Source organism: Meleagris gallopavo, chromosome 23, assembly GCF_000146605.3.
Source record: "Meleagris gallopavo isolate NT-WF06-2002-E0010 breed Aviagen turkey brand Nicholas breeding stock chromosome 23, Turkey_5.1, whole genome shotgun sequence".
NCBI lineage: Eukaryota > Metazoa > Chordata > Aves > Galliformes > Phasianidae > Meleagris > Meleagris gallopavo.
The window spans coordinates 3,061,959-3,082,516 of NC_015033.2; the positions used below are offsets into that span (position 1 = coordinate 3,061,959).

At 45.1% G+C, this 20,558-nt stretch overlaps 1 protein-coding gene across 2 annotated transcripts in view; it reads left to right on the forward strand.

The window, feature by feature from the left end:
* MXRA8 (matrix remodeling associated 8) overlaps positions 1-20,558 on the forward strand; it is a 29,366-nt gene that overhangs the window by 3,913 nt on the left and 4,895 nt on the right. Inside the window, exons 1-9 of one of the 2 annotated variants that reach the window (XM_010722803.3) lie at positions 6,176-6,391; positions 11,679-11,702; positions 12,147-12,455; positions 12,601-12,702; positions 13,951-14,409; positions 18,181-18,339; positions 18,548-18,578; positions 19,522-19,598; positions 20,165-20,242. In XM_010722803.3, coding sequence (XP_010721105.1) covers positions 6,343-6,391; positions 11,679-11,702; positions 12,147-12,455; positions 12,601-12,702; positions 13,951-14,409; positions 18,181-18,339; positions 18,548-18,578; positions 19,522-19,598; positions 20,165-20,242 — 1,288 coding nt within the window. In that variant the 5' untranslated portion in view covers positions 6,176-6,342. Of the gene's footprint in view, positions 1-6,175; positions 6,392-11,678; positions 11,703-12,146; positions 12,456-12,600; positions 12,703-13,950; positions 14,410-18,180; positions 18,340-18,547; positions 18,579-19,521; positions 19,599-20,164; positions 20,243-20,558 lie in introns of those variants that run through there. The other variant, XM_010722801.3, reaches the window with a different exon arrangement.

The window sequence follows — 20,558 nt, forward strand, 5'->3', positions numbered from 1 at the left end:
TGATTGATGGTAACTCCAATTTAGATTTGCATGTTTTTCCATCCCCTCAGGAACTTCATGGTTCATGTGATTTTGAGCTAATATCAATGTGTTGAAGGCACTACTGGCTCTCCATAGGCTGAGAGATAGTTAGGTACTCTGTGTCTTCAAAAAAAGAAAACGACAAACCAATAACAACAACAATTTATTTTCCCTGCTGTGATGTGAAAAGAGGCAGCAGGAAGTAATGAGTGTGGTTCTCCTTGGGGAATCAGAGTGCTGCAAAAATCTGAGTGGTAAGAGGGATGCCACGGGCCATTTTGAAGTTAAAAATTACAGTCCTACCCAAATGCATTCTGTCTCAGAGCTCTTTGTATCACTGAAGCTTTCCAGAGCAGAAAGACAGGAAAGATTTTGTCCAACTCTGCCCTTCAGTCTGCATCCTCATCAGTCTTCTGTGCAGTGAGCCCTCGCATAGTGCCAGAGTTTTCTAGGCTCTCCGTGAGGACAGAGGCAGCACAGTCTACAGACTGAGGTATAATGCAGCTGGTCTGGGCTGTATTCCTAATTCTGCCACTGATCTGCTGTGCAAGCTTGGGTGAGTCATTTCCTTTTGTGTTGTGCGTCTCGCTGCTGCTCCTGTCTGTTTAGACTGCAAACTTTTCCTATGAGGAGCTGCCTGTGCTGTGTACCCAGCCTGCCCTGTCAGCAAATGAGCACAAGTGTGGGGCCACCATCAGAAAGACCCTTGCAAACATAGAATGAGAGGCTGCTCTGTTTCTATTCTTATTTCCCTGCTTGTTTGTTTGTTTGTTTTCTGATTGAGGCTAGTGCTCAAGTGCTCCCTCAATCAGGTACCTCAGACAAAGCCTTGGCCTGCTGTGATTGAGGGGGATGCACTCAAGTATCTTGAACGAAAGAAAAGAAGAAAAACAACGAAACAATTCAGTGAAAACATTTATTAATCTATGGGGATTTAATTAAGATTTAGCCTAACTGCATCTGATTCAGGTGCTTGTTTGGAAGATTGTGAAACTTGACACTGATTCAAAAGCACTGTCAAAAGGATTTGTTGTTTACAGGCTTTTGACAGTGATTTTCACAGGCTGTGAATGGCATGAAATACTATATCTGTTGGCAAATCTGTTCAGCACCAAAAAAACCATCTGGTGAAGCAGAGCTGTGTGAGATGAACAGGAAAGAAAAGGTGAAGGCAGGGAGACTCTGCCTACATTCTTTTCTTTTAATGGAAGTGATAAATTAATGTCACTATTACCTAAAGCTTACTAGCAGTAGGATTCATGATCTGATAGGTCTTGAAGTGTCTGTGCAACTGGGGGTTTGATGAGAGAGTCTCTGAGTGGATGTAAACAGAGCTCCATGGTAGTTCATACAAGCTTGCAGATTTGGACCTGCTGGCTATCTACCTCTGATGGCTTTTGGGGCACAGAAATCCATTTGTCTTTTTTTCCCTGCACCAAACTCAGCCTTTTGAATTTCATCTTATGGAAGAATCGCCAAAGCACATTTTTATCTTGGAAAAATAATCTTCAGTTTTCAGTCTGGAAAGAAAGAAAAAAAAAAAAAAAAAATAACCCTTGGTTTCCTGGGCAATTTCTCTGTTTTTGTAACTGGTTCATATTAATGGTTTTGAGATGAATCCCAGGAATCTGCAGCTGACAGCTTTCCAACAAAAAGGAGAGTTTAAATACAGTGGCATCCAAAGATGCAGGACAACAGGAGTCTCTGAGCTGCAGAGATAGCAAAGGGTGCACACTGAGCTCTCAGCCTCTTACCTGGGCACTCACACTTAGAGCAGCTTAGGAGCACACGCAGGCATAGGCACACATTTCTGTTTGCTTGGATGCTGGAGTTTAACTCTTCCTTAGTGCATATCAAGGTCTTTGCTTGGCGAAGAGCAAAGCTCAGTGCATTAAGCAGAAGATCAAAATCCTCTTAAGATTCCATCTGCCTAAATACCTTACATACCTGGAAAGTCTCTATTATTGCTGCATCGCATCGGTGAGTTTGGCACGTAGGGAGATGGAGCTTTTCAGTTGGAGAGCTGAGACAGGCAGAAGCTGAGGAATTGCCTGCAAATGACAGGGTAACACATACTGCTCCTGGGCAGCCCTCTCATTTTGCTTCAGAAATGCTTGCACAGAGCACTGCAGAGGCTACAACATGATGGATTCCATCTTTCTCTTTGCTGGAAATCGGTTGTTTGAGGGATACTACACAAGTGAAGCTGTTGACTGTTACAAAACTGCTTTGTATGTTCTTAGGAGGGTGGCAGAGATCTGCCTTTCTTGCACTGTGCATTTGCCTCAGCTGTTGGTTTGGTGGTGGATAACACAGGCTGGGGATAAAGTGGTCTCCAGTGAAAAAAAACAAAGCAGAAAAACATCTGGCCAAACTCTCAACTTGTCATCCTGAACACGGTCTTAGGAGAATGCAAATCAGGGGTACAAGCATTTACAGCTAGGGAACAGAGAATAAACATTGTATTGCTGGGTGTGTAAGAGAGATGCTGCTTGTTACATTGCTGGGATAATGACAGGCTTCACTTGACAGCCCTGTCATTGTGGTTGGCTCTCAGTTTTGTCCTTTTAGTTCACAGCTCTTGCTGCAAGTTGGATTATTTCAGCCTTGTTTATGGGATTCATTGCAGCTGAAAGATTTAGTTTAATAAGAAAAGCTTTGCAACCAAATGAAGTCTCCTGGGAAGTGCACACCCTCTGGTAATTCATGTGGCTCTGTGTTATGTTGCTCTTTTCCATTGGCAGGCAGCTCTGAAGATTTCTCTGCCCCAAAACTGGAACCCCCAACTGCAGTATCCCTGCCTCTCCCTCTTTTGCTGCTTCCATGCAGAATCTCTGTGCTTTTGGTTTGGCAGGATCCATGCTGGTTTTGCCCCGTACCTGTCAGCACTCTTTTCCCAAGCTGTAGCTTTCCCTGCTACTTTTCCTTTAAAAAAAATTATCCTTGTTTTTACTTTTGGGAAGAGCTGTTCCCTTTTCCTTTGATTGTAGCGTGGTACAATAGGTTTCACATTTAGAGTAGATGTAGGGAAGTTGCTGGTAATACAAACATGGAGCATTGGTAGATCATGAGTGTAAGTCCTTGTGCTGTAATTTGTGCCTTTGTGTCAACAGAACGTTAATCCTGGCATTCCTTTTCAGTGCATTACGTGTACTTACAGCTGTGAAAGTAGGGTGGAAGTGACTGCTTTTCCTCCTGCTTTCCAAGTTTAATGGTTCTCAAAATGACAAGAAAGGATGAAGTGCACCTTTTTGCATCAGACCTGATATTTGCTCAGCTTTCTGGACTGGTGCTCAGGCCAGATGTATTGGGAGGTCTTTCAGTGCAGCCTGCAGGCACGGAAAACAAAAATGTTCAAACGGAAGGGATCAGGAACAGCAAAGTGCCTGGCAGATGTGGCTTGCTCATTACTGCTTCCCACAAGCCAATTAATCTGCCTTTGGGCAGGGCTTTTTTCCACCTGAGTCACCAGCATTTCTAGGTGAAATAGGGATGACTGGAACAGAAGAGCCTTTCTCCCTGCTAGCCTGACCTGCAGTGAGCATGGCAGGTGCAGAGCTCCCAGAAGCAAAACCTCTTTTATACCTTCCCCACACATGGATGAGCTGCTTGCTTTGGACAGGCTTTGTGGTGGGGCAGATGGCAGGCTGTGCTGCAGCGGGCAGTGAAGGGATGCTTCTTGTTTTGAGAATCAATACCCAAAATACCACTGCCTGACCAGAGTCCCTTAGCCTGACTTGCATGGAGAATCACATTAAATGCTCAGCACTCGATGAGGCAGTGTTGGTGCAGCTGCACGCTGGGGATCTCTTTGGTGCAGCAGGGCTCTAGGAACACAGGGCAGACTGGAGACTGCACAGAATGAGCGAGAAAAGGGCAGGAATCTGTGTCCCCTTACTCCCCTCCTGAACCCCAGGGAAGCTGTTCCTCCTTTCTTCCACTGGGCTGTTTTCTTCGGGAGGCTGCAGTGGGTTTGGCCTGAACTTGGCTTCCTTCAGCCAGGAAATAGCCAATTCGTGAGAGCAGCAACCACAGAGTTCTGCATCCATCCCAGCAGGCGGGCAAGAAGAGCCAGTAACCTCTGCAGTGCCAAGGGTGGGGGGCAGAGAGATAGGAAAGCACCCTGAGATTGCAGTGCTGAGAGGGATGGATGGAAGGACAGGGTGCTGTGCTTGCAACCTGCACAATGGGAGCAGCTTCTTGTCTTCCTGCCAAACATTTCCCAGGCTCTGCTGTGATGGTGCAGCTGTCGGATCTGAGCCTCAACCCTACTGCCTGCCTGACAGGCTACAGGAAGGCTGCTGCTGCCCCCAAGCTGCTCTCAGCTTCTGTTGGTCAGTAAGGTGTTTGCTGTGATGCCTGACAATTGGCAGTAAGTTTTAACTTCGGGGATGTGCAGAAGACTGCTGCATGCAAGTGCTTATGGAATTGTCATGCAAATATCTGAGGCTTGCAAAGAGTAAGCCTGTGTGTTTGGGTTGCAGTTGGGCTGGATGTGTGAGCATCCAGGCTTTTGACACAGCTCATCTGGGGAGCGTGGGAACTTGCACTGTGAGTGACTATTTGTGTCTAATTACCCACAACTCCCCGTTGAATAGAAATATATAAGAGTTGAAGTTTGCAGTGAAATTTTATGAGGTTCTTACCTGAAGATGATTTTAGAATGTTTCTCTGGAAAGAAATCAATTGTAATTTGGGTCTGTTTTAGACAGTATGAAGGCGTGCTGGGGTTAATGCAAGCTTTGTTCATGGTCAAATTATTTAATAATAATAATAATAATAATAATAGTTCCAGTTTCTTGGAATGCCTTGGAAGCATCTGGTTCCATTTGCTGCTGGAGAGGACACTACACTGGGTGAAGTTCTGGTCTGTTTTAATCTGGCTGCTCCCAGTTGTTGCAGAGCATTCAGATGTTTGTTTAGATTTTGGTTGGAAGGATAATGCCCTCCTCTTTCCCCAAGCACAGCCCTCTCTGGGATAGGGTAAATAGATGGAACAGACCAATGTCAGCATGGAGAAATGCAAGTGGGGCAATTAAGTTTTTTTCCATGAGTGCCATGGGAAGATTTAGGTTTTATTTTTAAGCTCTCACATGAGAATCCCACGTATATTTAGCTCTGTTCTACAGATGGAATTGTAACATCACTCATCAATGTCCCTTTCCCCCAAATTTTCCACTTGATGACCAATTTGATTGTATAGTTAAATCTGCTAAACGCTGCTAATCACAAACAACAGCAATCTTACGTCATAATAAGAGCAGAGAAGTCTGCTGTGTTTTGACATCTATTAGCAGCACCTGCACTGTCTCCTGAATGTCTAGGCATGTAATTTTCCTGCAAGTCTTGCATGAAAAAAACTCTTTCAGGTTCATTTGATCACCTGCATGGGTTAGGCTGTTGGGATTGCTCAGGGGCAGATGGAGATGGAACCATGTGCTTGATGTAAAGCAATGCCTGAGCCTTTCAGAGCCATGGTGCCTCACAGAGCTGGATGGTGAATAATCCAACTCAGTGTATTTTACCAACTACAGCAAAGTAAACTGCATTCTCAGTGATGGAATTGTTCACCCAAGTTGTCTGTGTTCTGCTCTAACAGGAAATCCTGTGATCTGGGGCTTTGCTTGGGTTCTAGGCTTCTCTGCCTGCTCTGCCCTAAGCTCCCACATATCCAGTCTTTTGCCATTATTACCCTCTTGCTGGGATAGTTGCTGTTAAGTCCTTGCTTACAAATCACAGGGCAGGGTAAACGTTGTTTTCTAGGTTGTCTCCTGAGACTTGAACTTAAAGTAAAACCATATGAAGAGACAAAGATAAAAAAAAAACCACTGAAGGCAACAGAATAAATTGTCCCGAGCAGACAGCTGGACGAGTGTCAAACAAAGGAAGGAACAGCTGGATCAAGTAAAGCACAAGGAAAATTAGTTTCATCCTCTGGGGAAAAGGAGAAAGATTTGTTTCTAGAGCCCAGATCTGTGTGGGACCAACCATAGCCGATAAAAGTTTTACATCAAAGTCAGACAGGTCCCAGAGGGAGGGGAAGGAGAGGAGAGTGGGTGTTTGTAGTAACTGTGCAGGGAGAGTTACGGAGAGGAAGGAGGTGGAGTGTGAGCGTGGGGGAGAGCAGTGGGGAGGTGGGGAGTTAGGACTTGTAGGTGGAGTAACTGCAGAATATGAGCTGCTGTCCACAGCTTTCTGGATGTAAATTGATGAGGTCATAGTGTTTTCCAGTTAGCAAAAAAAAAAAAAAGAAAAAAGTTTTTTTTTTAAAGTCTTCAACTTGTTTTTCAAGAGAGACGGAAACACGGAGAAGCTGAAGGAATGGAGCAACTAGCAAAACTCCTTCTGTGGCAGCTTTTGCTTCAGCAAAGTAAGCTCCTAGCTGGTCGGTGTGATGTTACTTGTTTCTGTTTGAGCTGCAGAGGATGGGGCTGGAGATGAGAGAGATTTTGAACTGTTATCTTTGTTAGATTTTGCCGAGGTTCCTTGTTTAGCTGGGTTTGGGTCTGCGAGGGGAAAGATTTATGGAGTTCTCAGGCTTTTTTGAGAGGAAGGGAAAGAATGGAGTAATACTTGAGGTTAAATGCTGCTTCATTCAGCATGTTTGTGAGATTTATTTCTTCCTCTCAGTTACTTCAATTGTAAATTCAAAAGCAGTAAGCTTAAAGGAGAGTACTGTAAATCTTGGATAGTTAGAGTTACAGGTCCAAGGCTATTTTATACTTTTGAAGAGGCAGAAACAGCTGATATGTTTGTGCATTCAGGATGGAGGTACAAATGTAAGTTTTTATTCTCTGTCAGCATAAAGATAGAAAGGAATTAACTTAGACATTAAAGTACAGGAGAGGGATGAGGGCAAGTATGATGGATGCACAGTAACAGAGTGACTTGTACACTTTCCTCTACCACAGTTTTCTGTAGGGGCTGAAAATAGATCCAGTGTCCTGAGAACCTGATCCTAAACTGAGCAGAGAGATCTCAGTCAGTAATGCTTGGAAGGCAGGAGAAGACATGAGGATAAATTGTAAAACCCAAGCAAATCTACCTTTGCAAGACCTTGGGGTCTAAGGAAGGCACCTGTGAGCAAGGAGGAATTGCAGCTCAAAGAACAGTATGGAAAGACCTCATTTCAGGTGCTGACAGGAGGAAGTGAGGAGCACGAGTTTTTTGGGGAGCAGTGACCCTTCTGCTTCTCACAGCCCTTAATGAAAGGCTGTGGCTTTCCACCTGAGCCTCTTGAAATTCCTCAGTATACAGAGTTGAGTTCTCAGTTTGGTCCCCGCTTAATGTAGTGCTCATGTCACCAAATCATCCCCGATGTGGTGATGCCTAAAGGCAAGGGTTAGGAATGGAATCAGTCATAAGGGGCAGAAGGATTATAGCGACTCAGAAAAGCAGTGTGGGGGAGTGGGTTAAGCTGGGGGATGGATGAGAAGCACCAACCAGTCCAGCTGCTCCCCAGTGTGGCTGAGCATGTTAACAGTGCCTGGGGCAGGAACAACAGGTTGGGTTGCTGCAGAGCACAGAGCCAGCAGTATCCCACCACAGGATGGACGATCTCTCACGGACATCTTTGGGTGTATTTTGGAGAGAGAGCTTGTCCGTATGCCAGGGAGCCGTGATGCTGAGTGCTGCTGTACCCACCCAGGTCAGGTTAGTGTAATGAGAGAAGGGAGGAAATCTGTGTCTCTGTGTTTGCTGAGATGATCCTACTTGGAGAAGAACCACACCCTCAAGTGTTAATATCTTGCAAGGAGGAACAGCGCTGTGTTTGGAATGGCTCTGCAAACTGTTCCATGGGCCCGGAGCCAACGTCAAGTACACGAACCAGAAAAGGGTTTAAAAAGCTGAGCTAATATCCGAGCTGTCTGCAAGGAAGTCAGGGCAGATCTGCGCGGGATCCTGGCTGTGTGGTGGCCAAGGTGTGATTGCTTTCTTGTCCAGACAGGAGGCTTTTTCCTTTCTGCTGAGGCAGCACATTCTTGCTTTTTGCCAACTCACAGCACGTTGCTACCTGCAGTGAGGTGCAGGGATGGTTGGGGCTGGGTGGGCCAGCAGCTGCAGTGCAGGCATTCCTGAAAGCAGTATGCTCAGCTGGTGAGAAGCTTATCCCAGCAAGCTTTAAAAATAAACAAGTATAGAGACTTAGAAGTCCAGTTCAAAGCCTGGCCTGGCCACCAGTTGGCTTTGTAGGGAGAACTTTGCTTAGACAGGGAACTTTATTGCTCACCATCTTCCATCTCTACCTAGACATGGGCCCAGGTGGTGCTTCTGGCTACTGATCTGTGTGTTAAAAAAGTGGCTGCAACAGTAGTGCTGAGCTCATTTGTGTAGATGTCACCTCGATGTGACTGTGTCATAAGCCATGATGGCCTCTTAGGCACTGTGTCAGCTCCCTGAAGAGTCAGGATGGAGTCTCTGCCATTCTCCAAAAGTATTTGGAAATAGCTTGTTAGCACAAGCTTCTGTTTTTGAGGTAATTACGTAATAACTCAATGGAGACCATTAAATCTCCTGCAGAAGCAGTGGGATTTATGGGAAAAATAAGGGAAGATGCTGTTCAGGCAGTTTATCCTGGTATCTGTGGCAAAGCCCTCACCGTGTCCCATGGAGCACATGTGCCACTTGGCACTCAGGCTGCTGCCTACAGTGTTTGCTGTTCCTTTTTCTGTGCTCCTTCAGTGTGAGACAGGAACTCGGTGGTTTCATTAGCACAGGCTTCGCCTCTGCCAGCAGCTATCTCAGGGAGAAGAGGAGCTGTGCTCTTGTTCAGGCAAGACTCAGGGGGCAGATTTCTGTTAGAACTGCTCTGAGGACAGAGCCTCGAGATCCCTGAGTGTGTAAGATGTCTTTCAGAGCCTGAGGCTCTTACTTGTCGTTTGCTTGCAGTTTTTGTGGCCTAATTCTTTACTATGAAAGTGGCAGGGATTCAAGCTGTAAGAGCTGGCCCTGCCTTTTACAAGGGATTAGGAAACTTGCTTTTCTCTTCCTATATTGTGGGAGCAGCAGAATACCTTGGGGATCCTACCGAGAGGCATGCTGAGGCTGCAGAGAACAAGTCAGGGGAGAGCAGATAGATGTCTGTCTCTTTTTTTCTGAAGTATATCACACAGAGAGAGGTCAAAGTGATTATCCTCACATGGAGCTGAAATCTAAAAATGAAAGCCATTGTTACCAACTCTTAAGGTATTTGGTGGTTTTGAAGCTGCTGGAGCCCCATGAGCACAAAAGACTGAGCTTCCATTAGGTGCATAAATAATCCTTGATTTTATACTTGCAGATTGGGTGGTGACTCACCAGTATAACTGCTTCCAGTCTGTTGCACTCCTGTAGCTCATAAGCTGTTAATTTTGCTGGTTTATGGATATATTGCTGATTATCTTCAGTAACAACTGTGTTACACAAACAATAACTTTGAAAGCAGGCTGGGGGGGCACTTCTTTGGAATGCACTTTGGGTCTCACATAGCAGAGCAAATCTCATATTGTATTTAACTACTCCTCTGTGTCCAGTTTATTAAAAACCAGTTGTTTTAAATTCCTTTTTCTCCAGGCACATAAGAGATCAGAGGCATTCCAGATTCCTTTGATTTATAAGCTATTTCACTTACAGCCATCTCAAATAACTCAGTGTATGCATTCAGATTTCCAACACTGACAGGGAATCATCACAATCAGTTCTGCTTTCTTTGTGCTGTGGAGTTCCCATGGCTCTTGTAAAGCCTGCAACATGCCTTTTCCCTTCTGTCCCCTCTAGAGCTTCAGCTGCTGGCTGCTGTGCTTCATCAGGCCAGCATCTTGCATGGGCTTTGTTCTAGTGACAGTCACTCAGGGCCATCTTTGTGTGGCAGCACCCAGCAAGTCAAATTAGGAGGATGGTAAGAAGCAGGCAAGGCTTCAACAGATGCTTTTCCCTTTTCCTATAAAGAAGCAACATCCCCTGGTCACTGAGGGGCACTCCTGGAAGGATGCTGGTGTTCTGCCAACAGTCAACTTGGATCTCATGGATGGGGCAGAGAGGGCTGGATGGTCCTTGCCATGCCAGCAGGGCCAGCACAGCGTGCACGAAGGTGCAGAAGCAGAAGGACAGGCTGCTGAGCAGAGCACACTGGAAGGCTTAGAGGGATGTCTGTCAGATGTTAGGTTTGTGGTGCTGCATTTGGGCTCAGTGGTTTTTACATTAACGTGCAAGAGGAAAGGAGGGAAGTAAATGCATTCCTTTTGCTCAGCCAGAAGAGGATGTTTCTGCAGCACCAAATCAACTTGCTGTCAATGAGCATTAAAGCAAAGCTCTGGAAGCACTGCTGTGCAGCCAGCCAGCTCACTTCCTAGCACGCAAGCTGCCACGCGTGTTGTGATGCTGTGTTGTGATGCTGTGCTGTTTTTTCCCATGTCACTCTGCAGATGCCACCAGCTCTGGGCATGTGGGCAGTGCTGGCAGAGGCTGGCAGCTTGTTGTATTTTACTATCAGGTATTTTGCAGCCTATTAGCAGACATCATCAAATAATGGGATTATAATGTCTCAGTAGGATGTCTTGTCTTGTATCCAGAGCTGTACAAGCTTTGTCCAAGGAATTTGTTTTCTTTATGATGCTGAGATTACAGATGTAGAAAGAATTCCTTATATTTGGAGTGTCTTTGAGCTGGCAGCTCAACAGAGAGTGCTGCTCACTTTTGTTCTATGGTGCCACAGCCCAGTATTTTGTGATAGGAGAAGAAACAGAGCTTATTCTCAGCCTGTGCACTGATGGTGTTGTTAAAATAGCCCTGATCTGGTGTGAATTTATTTTCTTTTGAAGGGAATAAATTCCAGGGCTGAAAAAAAAAAAAAAGCAGCCTTTGTCAGGAGGACATTGTGCCTATGACATTAGCAGGACAAAACAGCTAATTATTCTGCTAGAACCCACTTGGACTTGACTGGTTAGAGAGATGAATGATGTCATTGTGTTGGGAATCCGATTCGTGCTCTCCGAGCGTGATGCCAGGAGACCTTTCAGACCCCTCCTACACAAAAAGCAGGAGGGATGGGGCCAGGGGGATGCAGAAACAAAGCCATCAGTTCATTTTGACCAAGTTCTTCCTGCGTACATCTGAGTCACGCGAGTTGGAGAGAGTTGTGGTTGCTTCCAGAGCATTGATGGTCAACTGTGCAGACCAGGAATGTGAGCAGGAGGTACACATGAATGTGTGTGTGTGTGTGTGTCTGGCAGCAATGTGTGTCACAAGTGCAAAGCAGAACAGCCACATTGCATCACACTCAGCTTGACAGGTTGTCAAGGCACCCTGCAGCATTCAGGGATTTTGATTCCTTGGATGAAATTAACCCCCTATCAGTTATATAAGAGTTGGATTTCAGTGGTGAGCCCAGGCCAGGGCTGTTGTTGGTTCTTATCCCTGCTGTTGACTGTCCTTTGTGGAAGGATAGAGCACTTATCTTTGTGTTAGAGAACTACTCCTAGGCAGCGAGCACCAAGCAAGGTCACAGTCTCTGGGCTTAACCACAATACCTGTGTTAAATAAGTGTGTTAACAACAAAGGGTGTAACAGATGGAATAATAACAGGAGGTGGTGGCTGACCAGGAGTGCATTTGTTGTGTTTTGGTTTGTTTATTTTTTGCTTCTTTAATTTTGACATTATTTTCTTTCTGCTTTAACAGGTTCTGTTGTTTATTTATATTCAGGTGAGTGACATCTTTGTAATCTACGTGGGTTTCTGTCACCATAAGAAGAAATTTGGTGTTATGAAATCAGAGCCCATGTGATGGGGATTTCATGGGTAACTTCTGTAGGCACCAGCCATGCACACCATGAACTAGTGCCTCTAAACACTGAGCTAACTGAGCATTAGGATTAGGAAAGGGTAGGTATGGCAGGTCAGCTTTAGGATCCTGATAACAGATGTTATCAGGATCATTTTTTACTGAATGAAATCGGTGATTTTTTAAATTAAAACAATAATAATATTGTATTTCTCCATTAGAGAGCTCTGTGTTGGTCTTGAAAGTTACTTTTCTTCAGATGGGTTTCTTTTGGCGCAGAGATTCTACGACAGGACTTATCTCTGGTCCCTTCTTTACATGCTATTAATGTGATATCTGGATTCTTTCTTTGCTCCTTGCCCTCAGTCCCAGCTGATGCCTCAAACCCAGACAGTGTTGTAGTGTCAGTGTTAAACATCAGTGCTACCCGGGGCTCACAGGCTGTCCTGCCATGCAAGAGTTACCGCATGGTGTGGACTCAGGACCGTCTGAATGACCGCCAACGTGTGGTGCACTGGGATGTGTACAGCACCTACTATGGAGATAACAAGATGGAGAGGCTGTGTGACATGTACTCAGCAGGAGATCAGCGTGTCTACAGCTCCTACAACCAAGGGAGGATATTAATGCCCCAGAATGCATTTACAGATGGCAACTTCTCACTGGTGATCAAAGGTACTAAACAGGATCTTTTTCTCTTTTATCCCTAAGCTTTGCAAAGGTCTTTTTGCCTCTGTGCGTTTGTTGAATAGCATAAATGACAAAAGTAGTTGGCTCAGCATGAAACGTTCAACTTGTTCTCTCTTTTCTCTTATACTAGATGTTGCAGAGAGTGATGCAGGTATATATTCGTGTAATCTCCACCATCACTACTGCCACTTATATGAAACTGTGAAAATTCAACTAGATATCACTAAGAAAGGTAGGTGTGACAGCATGGTGTCCCTTTCTGCAAGGGCAAGTCTGGCAGCTGAAGTCCAGTGGTCCCCAGGTCTGAGGTGAATTCACAGTGGGGCTTGTGTGCTGATTCACAGCAGGTAGTGCATGCTATTCTGCTAGCATCAGAGAGCACTGTGGATGAAGGCTTTTTGCCCATGCCTGCTCTGCTGCAGCTCAGGACACAGGTGCTACAAGAATCTTGCAGTGTATCAGGAGGCAGCAGTGCTTACTATGTGGTTTTCAGAAATTTTGATCAGTGTATGTCTTTATGAAAGCCCTTCCTTTCTTGGCCTGTGCCCAACTCTGCAAAGCCTTTTAATTGTACACTAGCCAGCCCAGTTAGCTAACTGGGCTGTCAGTGCTCCAGCAATAAAACATTACTAGTAACAATACATCGTGAGTCAAGTTAGCCACAAAGATCTGCCTTGTAATGCGGATTGCTGGGCTTAGCTTGAGAAGCCTGTTGTTTAAAAAACAAAAACAAAAACACAAAAAACCTTTGAATCCAGCTCTGAAAGGAAGTTTCTAAGGGCTGTTGGTACCTCAGTGTGTGCCACCTACACCACGTAAGCACATAAGTTATTTAAATCGACCTACACATAGTGCACAAGTAAGTTTGCTGGGGCTGATGGTGCTGGGAAGCAGCTAAAGTGCTGAGTTGTCTAAAAAACTGATGGGATAGAAGAGAAATGCACCCCTGCTGCTGTTCTCACAGCTTCTATGCAGTGAGAACACCCAGGCTGGCCTGTGAGCCCTGGACTGCTCATCTGTGTTTTTATTCTTCTGTTATTCCTTCTTCAAGAACAAAACACAGAACAGTGTTCCTTGAGCTTCTTCAGTAATTATGGTATATGTGGGAAGGAAAGCATTTCCTGCTTGGAGAATGAAGCACAGCATATTGAAGATGGAGTCTGTTATAAATGGTTTGTTGAGAGAATGTTCTTCCTTCGTTCTGAAGCAAGAGATGAATTCTCACTTTTAAGGAAAGGAAATGGCTTTAAGGAAAGGAAATGGCTGTGCTCAATGCACCCACCTGGGATGTGAAGATATGGGTGCCTTTGTTCACTAAGTGCTGAATTGAGTGTGAGTGAGGTACGTTTCCCCTGTGACACTTCAGGATCTTTGGAGAGGATGCGTTATAGGATTGCAGGGTCTGAGAGCAACCCTAGGTGTGCATGGGTGTCCTTAAGCATGAGACAAATGGGTAAAGATGCACGTCTTATCTCCACAGCCAAAGCAGCAAAAGAGTACTGGGATGGAGAGAAGGCTGTGATTGTTGCTTTGGAAGGCAGTACTGTGATGCTCCCTTGTGTCAACCGGAACCACATCTGGACCGAACGGCACAGTGAAGAGGAGCAGCAAGTGGTCCATTGGGACAGGCAGCCCCCAGGGGTTCCCCACGACCGCGCTGACCGCCTCATTGACCTGTACGCCTCTGGTGAGCGCCGCTCGTATGGGCCTCTCTTCATTCGGCAGAAGATGAACATCACTGACACAGCCTTTGCCCTGGGTGACTTTTCCCTGCGAATTTCTGAGCTGGAAAATGCGGATGAAGGCACTTATTCCTGCCACCTGCACCACCATTACTGCGGTCTGCATGAGCGCAGGATCTACCAGGTCTTTGTGACAGAGCCAGTGAGAGAGAAGAAGGTGGTGAACCTCACAACCCACAACACTGCCCCGGCCGTAGGTGAGTGGCTTCTGGCAGGGCTTCTGACTGCAGGAGGGGAAGGAGTTGTGGTCAAGGCAAACCTTTGCCCTGCAGAAGTACCACAGACACCTCTGAACTGAAGGTGCCACTCGAATCAATGCTGGGGTTTCCTGTATGGTTTCTTCTATTTGAGCCATGAGCAATTCCTACCCTTAAAATCAGAGAATTAGATGAGGTCTTGCCTCCCTCCCTCCCTACTAGTGCGGAGCTCTAATGTGTTAGCTGCATTCTTACTGAGCTGTTTCCATTACAGTGCTGTACCTGGAGCTACAAAATATTAGTGAGGATTCTCTGGTGTTGCTTTAACACTCAGCCAGAGTGGAGTGTCCCACCCACCAGGGCTCACTACCCTGCCTGCTGTACCACAGTGACATCATGTCCTGCTGCTCTTTGCTCTGCTCTGCAGTGCTTAAACACCCTAAAGCAAGCAAACTTTTTCTAACAGACTCCCTTTTCTGCTTGCTTTTATGAAACAGGAGAGGGTGTGGAGTAGGGGGTTGGTTTTTTGCTGCCTTTGCTGTTCTAACGTGCCCCGTTTGCATAAGCACTTCCCACCCTGCTGCTCAGGGGTTCAGGCTGTGCCAGGTGCCAGACTCTGCAGAATCAACCACCAGGAATTTTCCTCCACCCTTCAGCTTTTTTTCTTTTTTTCTTTTTTTTTTTAGCTAATTTTCACATTTTCCACTGCACTGAGCTATCATTTGATAGCCTGTCCAAACCCCAAACCATCATGTTTCGTTCAGGCAGAAAAATAAAATCCCAAGTTTTAAAAAATGCATATATGAAAGTCCCTTAGGTATAGTTCCATATTAACATTTTAAAATACTCATTGTGGCTTAATGTTTATTGGCTGCTTACTACAGAATTTGGACATTACTGGATAGTAATGGTGATGGAGGACGGTTGGACTAGGTGATGTTGTAGTTCCTTTCCAACCTTGTGATTCTAGGATTCATACATTTTTAGATATGTCTATTGTTCTCTAGCAATTAGTTTTTCTTCAAGTCACAGAAGCCCAAACCTCCCCACTGGGACTAAGGCTGGTGGCCAGAAATCCTGGCTGTACTGACAAGGGGTGGCCATTGGGGCTGTGCTGACACAGGGATCAGAACACACAAGTATCAGTCCCCCAGCATCTGGCTCTTTTGCTACCCTTGAGCCCTATCAAAACCCACTGTGCAGACGAAAACTACATCGTTGCTCACCCAGGAAAACCTTCCTCTCACTGTCCTGATTGTGGCTGAATGGTTACCACCTGCCCAGCTGGCAGATCCTGCAGGTAATACAGCCTGTTGGGCTCTCTTGGTTTGGAAGTAGTGCCCCACTGGTGAAGGAATTTGCCTTCCTGAGAAATGCCATTTTCACCACCAAAAAGAATAGCCTTCGAGGAGCTTTATCCCCTGGGGGCAGGGAAAGATCAGCTGGTTCTGAGAGCACCAGGCACAAAAATGCGCTGAGTCGATGGGAACAGGGAGAGGAGCTGAGGTTCTGGAGTGCCTTTTTCAAGCCCCTTGCTTGATGGGCGGCCTGTTTGAGCTTAGCAGCAAAGGCTGAGATACTGCTCCTCCGTGAAAAGCTGGGCAGAAATTTTCTGGGCTGTAACTTAAAGCCAAAATGAAACATCAGGAGATAACAAAAGCAATGCAATGAGATTTTTTTCAGCGAGCAGCTATCGTTTCTGGCATAACTCCAAGGCTCAGAGCTGTTTCCAGACAGGAAATTTCATCCTGTTTTGAACTGTAAACATCAGTTCAATTCTGTTCCCAAGTCCCAGCAGAAGAAATATGTTGTATGTCTACTAATTTAGTGTATTTTTACTCTGTATTTGTTTTGGAGCAAGCGATTGAAGAATAGCCTATCTTGCAGAACTACTCTCAGTCCTTGCCAGCCTAGAGAAGAAAATGTGCCACGTACCCAGCAGCTGTGAGCTCTCATGGTGCAGCTCTCTCCATTTTTTCCAGCTGAAAGATCTGATCCTTCTACATTTTGATAAAGTAACGTGAAGGCATCTCTTCCAGTTTTTTTTTTTTGTTCCCCACCATTAAGACTTATTTTCCAGCAGTTAGATCATGTGAATGGAGTGGAGGCAGAAGGGGAAAGAAACCAAGCTGAGGACATACTGAAGGATGTTGGTGATAGAATAAAGCTGCATCTCTGGTTTTGCAGCTTGCCATTCTTGTGTCCTCCCTGATATTGAATAAAGCTTCAGTTCAGATCCTACCCTCCCCTGCAGTACTGTGGGAAAGCAAAGGGCCAGGAACAGGACGCATTTAGGTCTGCTGGCTCAATGGCTGCTCCAGTGGCTACCATCTCATTATAGCAGCAGCTGAAGAAACCCTTTGTGATGCAGAGGTTTGTTAAAGTAGAACTGTCACATACACTGTTTGCAGCTTTACAAGTGGTTTTTTGGTTTGGTATTTCTTAGTGGTGAAAAATACATGCTAGTTTTGAGCAGGACAGCCAGCACACACACAGCATCCAGCATCTGGAGATTTGTTGGTTAGCTCAACAAGCTGCTTGCCTGCTCTGCTGCCATGCAGGGTGAGGCTGGACAAAATCAGTGCACTTGGTGCTGTATTTTTTGTGGGGAATATTTTGTTTCAGGACTCGGCCTATTTACAGTACTGCCCTGATGGAAATGAGCAGTTTCTAACATTTCCAAATGGCCTCAAAAGGAAAACCAGCTGTTGAAATAACGATGAACTCGCTGGCTTAGCTCGACTGCGAGATTCTTGTTTGTGCTGATCAGTTCTGACCTTAACTGGTGCTGGAGATGTGGCTTTGCTTAAAGAGGAATACCAAAACGCTGCTGGGGAAGGCTGTTCGTGTTGGAATACAATTAGCTGGACACAAAGCCATGTCTACATGTCTGATAACAAATGAGACCAGCTGTCTGACTCTCATCCTTATGACGACTTAGTTCCAGTGTTAAAATCAGTGCTTATTACTGGCTGGTTTGCTTGAGGCAGGCTCGCTTCAGAAGACATTGCTGAATGGCACTGTGGCTTTGGGGATGTTTTCCCAATCTTTCCCCTTATTCCCTCTGACTGGGGTTAAACTCCCAGGAGAACGGTGGTCAGAACCCCTTGCTGGTGCACTCAGCTCTATTCTGAAGAGAAAAGCCTTCCACAGCACAGTGTGTCCTATGGCTTTGTGGTCTGTGCCTGGATTTGTCCACTCCTCTGACAGCTGCAAGCAGAGGAGTTGCTCTCTTTGTATGTGCAACGCATTGACCCATTTATTTGAGAGCTACAAAAATGTTCCACGTAACAGTTTAGAGTTACCCTTTCTTGTGCTGAGGAACTGCAGCGCTGCTGCACCCACAAGTGGAATGGAATCTTGGCTTTTCTTTGTGGGTTTTTATTTTATTTATTGATTTTTATTTGATTTCAAAGGGAACTCATTCCTTGGCATTGAAAATTCCTCCCACTCTGTAAATTACAACCCTTGGCTGGGAGTGGCTGCTTCATACTTCAGCTGTCTGGAGCCGAAGCGATGTGGTGTGTGCGTGTTGCAAGGGACCCAGAAGAGGGCTGTGCTACCCCAGAGCGACTCTAGGTTGTTGTGGCTTCTTGCTGAACTTGCTCTCTGCTGTAAACAAAAGCAGCACCCTGATAAGCAGGCAGCAGCATGGAAATGTGCAATGGCCACTGAACATGCTTTTTAGTTCCACATATGGACCCACTTGCAAACATGCTTTGAATGCCAGTGACAATTATTGCCTTGTGTTCCTTTTTTCTCTGTTCTCAGATCCAAATGTTGTCAGGGGGCACAATGTGATAAATGTCATCATCCCTGAGAGCCGCATCCACTTCTTCCAGCAGCTGGGCTACGTCCTGGCAACGCTGCTGCTCTTCGTTGTCCTGCTCATCATCGTTGTCTTCATCACCCGCAAGCGCAGGCAGAGAGGTGAGTGCTGGAAAACACCACCTCTGGAGTTCTGCTCCGTGGCAGGAGAGGTGATTCTGCAAACAATTACTGTGCTGCACAGTGCTTATTGGAAGCACCACGGCAGAGAGGACTGAATAGCTGCTATGCGTTGCTGTTATCAGTGATATGTGGGAAGTGTTGGTTGCATTGGATATAACTGCTCATTCTATTTCTTGTCCTTATTTAGGTTATGAATACAATGTGAAGAAATATGGAGAGTAAGTATCACTATAGGATCTGCTGTCTGTGAGTAGAATATGTAAGAACAAACTTATTGCTCCCTTGCTTCTATCATTAAGAGCCTAAAACAGCTGAGGATCTGTTTAGTAAGAATGCAGCCACCTACAGCACAGTTTGATAGAGTTTCTTTGTTTTACACTCTTGTCATTATTAGGGTGATGTTTCCAGGAAATACATGCTTGCTTTGTGGTTGAATATCAGGAAGTAAATTCCATGCTGTCAAAGTGTGGAAGGAGAGAACGGCTTGTAGGGATTGTTTGGTATCTCTGGGTATCATTTGGGAACTGATTCACAGATCGTGTTTATGTGAGACGTCATTAGGAGTTAGTGGTAAAGGGGTAATGCACAGATCTGCTGTAGACTCTGCTGTGAAATGGACCTAAGCCAAGATGGTGTATCTGCATCCCTTTATGCTTTGTTACCTGTAGTAAAGTGGAAGAAATGGGAAAGTTCCAGAACAGATTTGTTCCCCATTTTTCAAGACGTTGGTCAGATTTGTGAGGGAAAAGAAGACACAGATTAACCAGAGATCTCTTGGTGTTAGTAGAAAGACAGTGAAAGCAAGAGAGAAGAGAAACAGATTCCCTAATAAGTAGTATGATCCTGTGAAATCTGTTTGACAGGTTATGGGCAAACACAGGAAAAATATCCGTGTGCAGTGGCTGCCAATGCTGTCATCTCTCTGTCATACTTTCTCCAGGGAAGCTTTGTAGAAACAGAAAAGGATTCTACAGGGATTTCTGTGAAAATCACCAGCATTTAACAAGAATTAAATCCTCTTATGATTTTTTTCAGCTGTTCTCCAGATGTATAGCCAATAAACAATTTAAGTTCTCGAGAAAGCTATTGTAGAAAAAAGTAAAAGGAGCCAGTTATAAAGGATGTACCAATAACCATTTTTCACTCTCGTTGATTTTCCAGGAAGGATGTAAATCTTAAAGAATTTACAGTCGACACAACAGATCTGACTCAGTACAAAAGTGAAGACATCAGGCTGGGTATGTATCAGCTAGCAGCCATCCTCCTGACCTGTTCAAAACTTGTTACAACTAAGGACTTTTTGATGACATTTCTATGTTCATTTTGTAGTCACCTAACATTGTGGTTGTAAATGCACACTTAGGGGAATCTCACCCCTAGTAAAGGCACAACCTTTTAAAGAGCAAGCTGATGTGCTTTGGCTATCAAAATTACTGCAGTAGTGGCCCCAGTGAGCAAAAGGTAGATATAAAAACTGAAGCAGGGAACAAAGGAGTAGCAGAGGGTGAGCTGCAAAGCAGGGCAGCAGCCAATGTAAATTGCTATCATGATGGAAGACTCTGTGGTACCTATGAGGAGCAGAGAGTTAAGTAGTTGATTAGTACCAGGAAAAAAATACAACAACCTTAAGATGTAGCATGTTATTCTGTTGAGCAGTTGATTAACTCCATGAGTTACCCCTAAAGATCTGGAAATGATAGACCTAGGGTACTTCAAGGAAGGGCTGATCCCTTCCTTGTAAAGATTTGTTTTCTCTTAATATTCTCATGGCTGTCTGAATTACATACACTCCTCCCTTATACAGATTACAAAAACAACATCCTGAAGGAGAAGGCTGAGCAAGCCAGAAGTTTCCCAGCAAAGAACATTGATTTAGACAAAGGTAATAATGACCTGCTTCACCCTAATTGGTGGCTGTAGGAACCTTGTGATGGGTTGGAGGAGGGAGGAGGGAAGAGCACAGTATAGCAGTGAGCTGACCAAGCCACAGGCAAATGAAGAATGGTAAACATCATGACAAATGGCAGCAGGAATGAGAAGCCAGTTCCCTTCCTATCCTTTCATCATGGAGCCACAAGATGCAAGTAGTGATTAGGCTTTTAAAAGCTTCTGGCATGACACAACTAGAATTTTTCTTTATTGGAAAAAGAATGCCTAGCAGGGTTGGAATAGTGCATTCTATATTACAACCTCAGCGA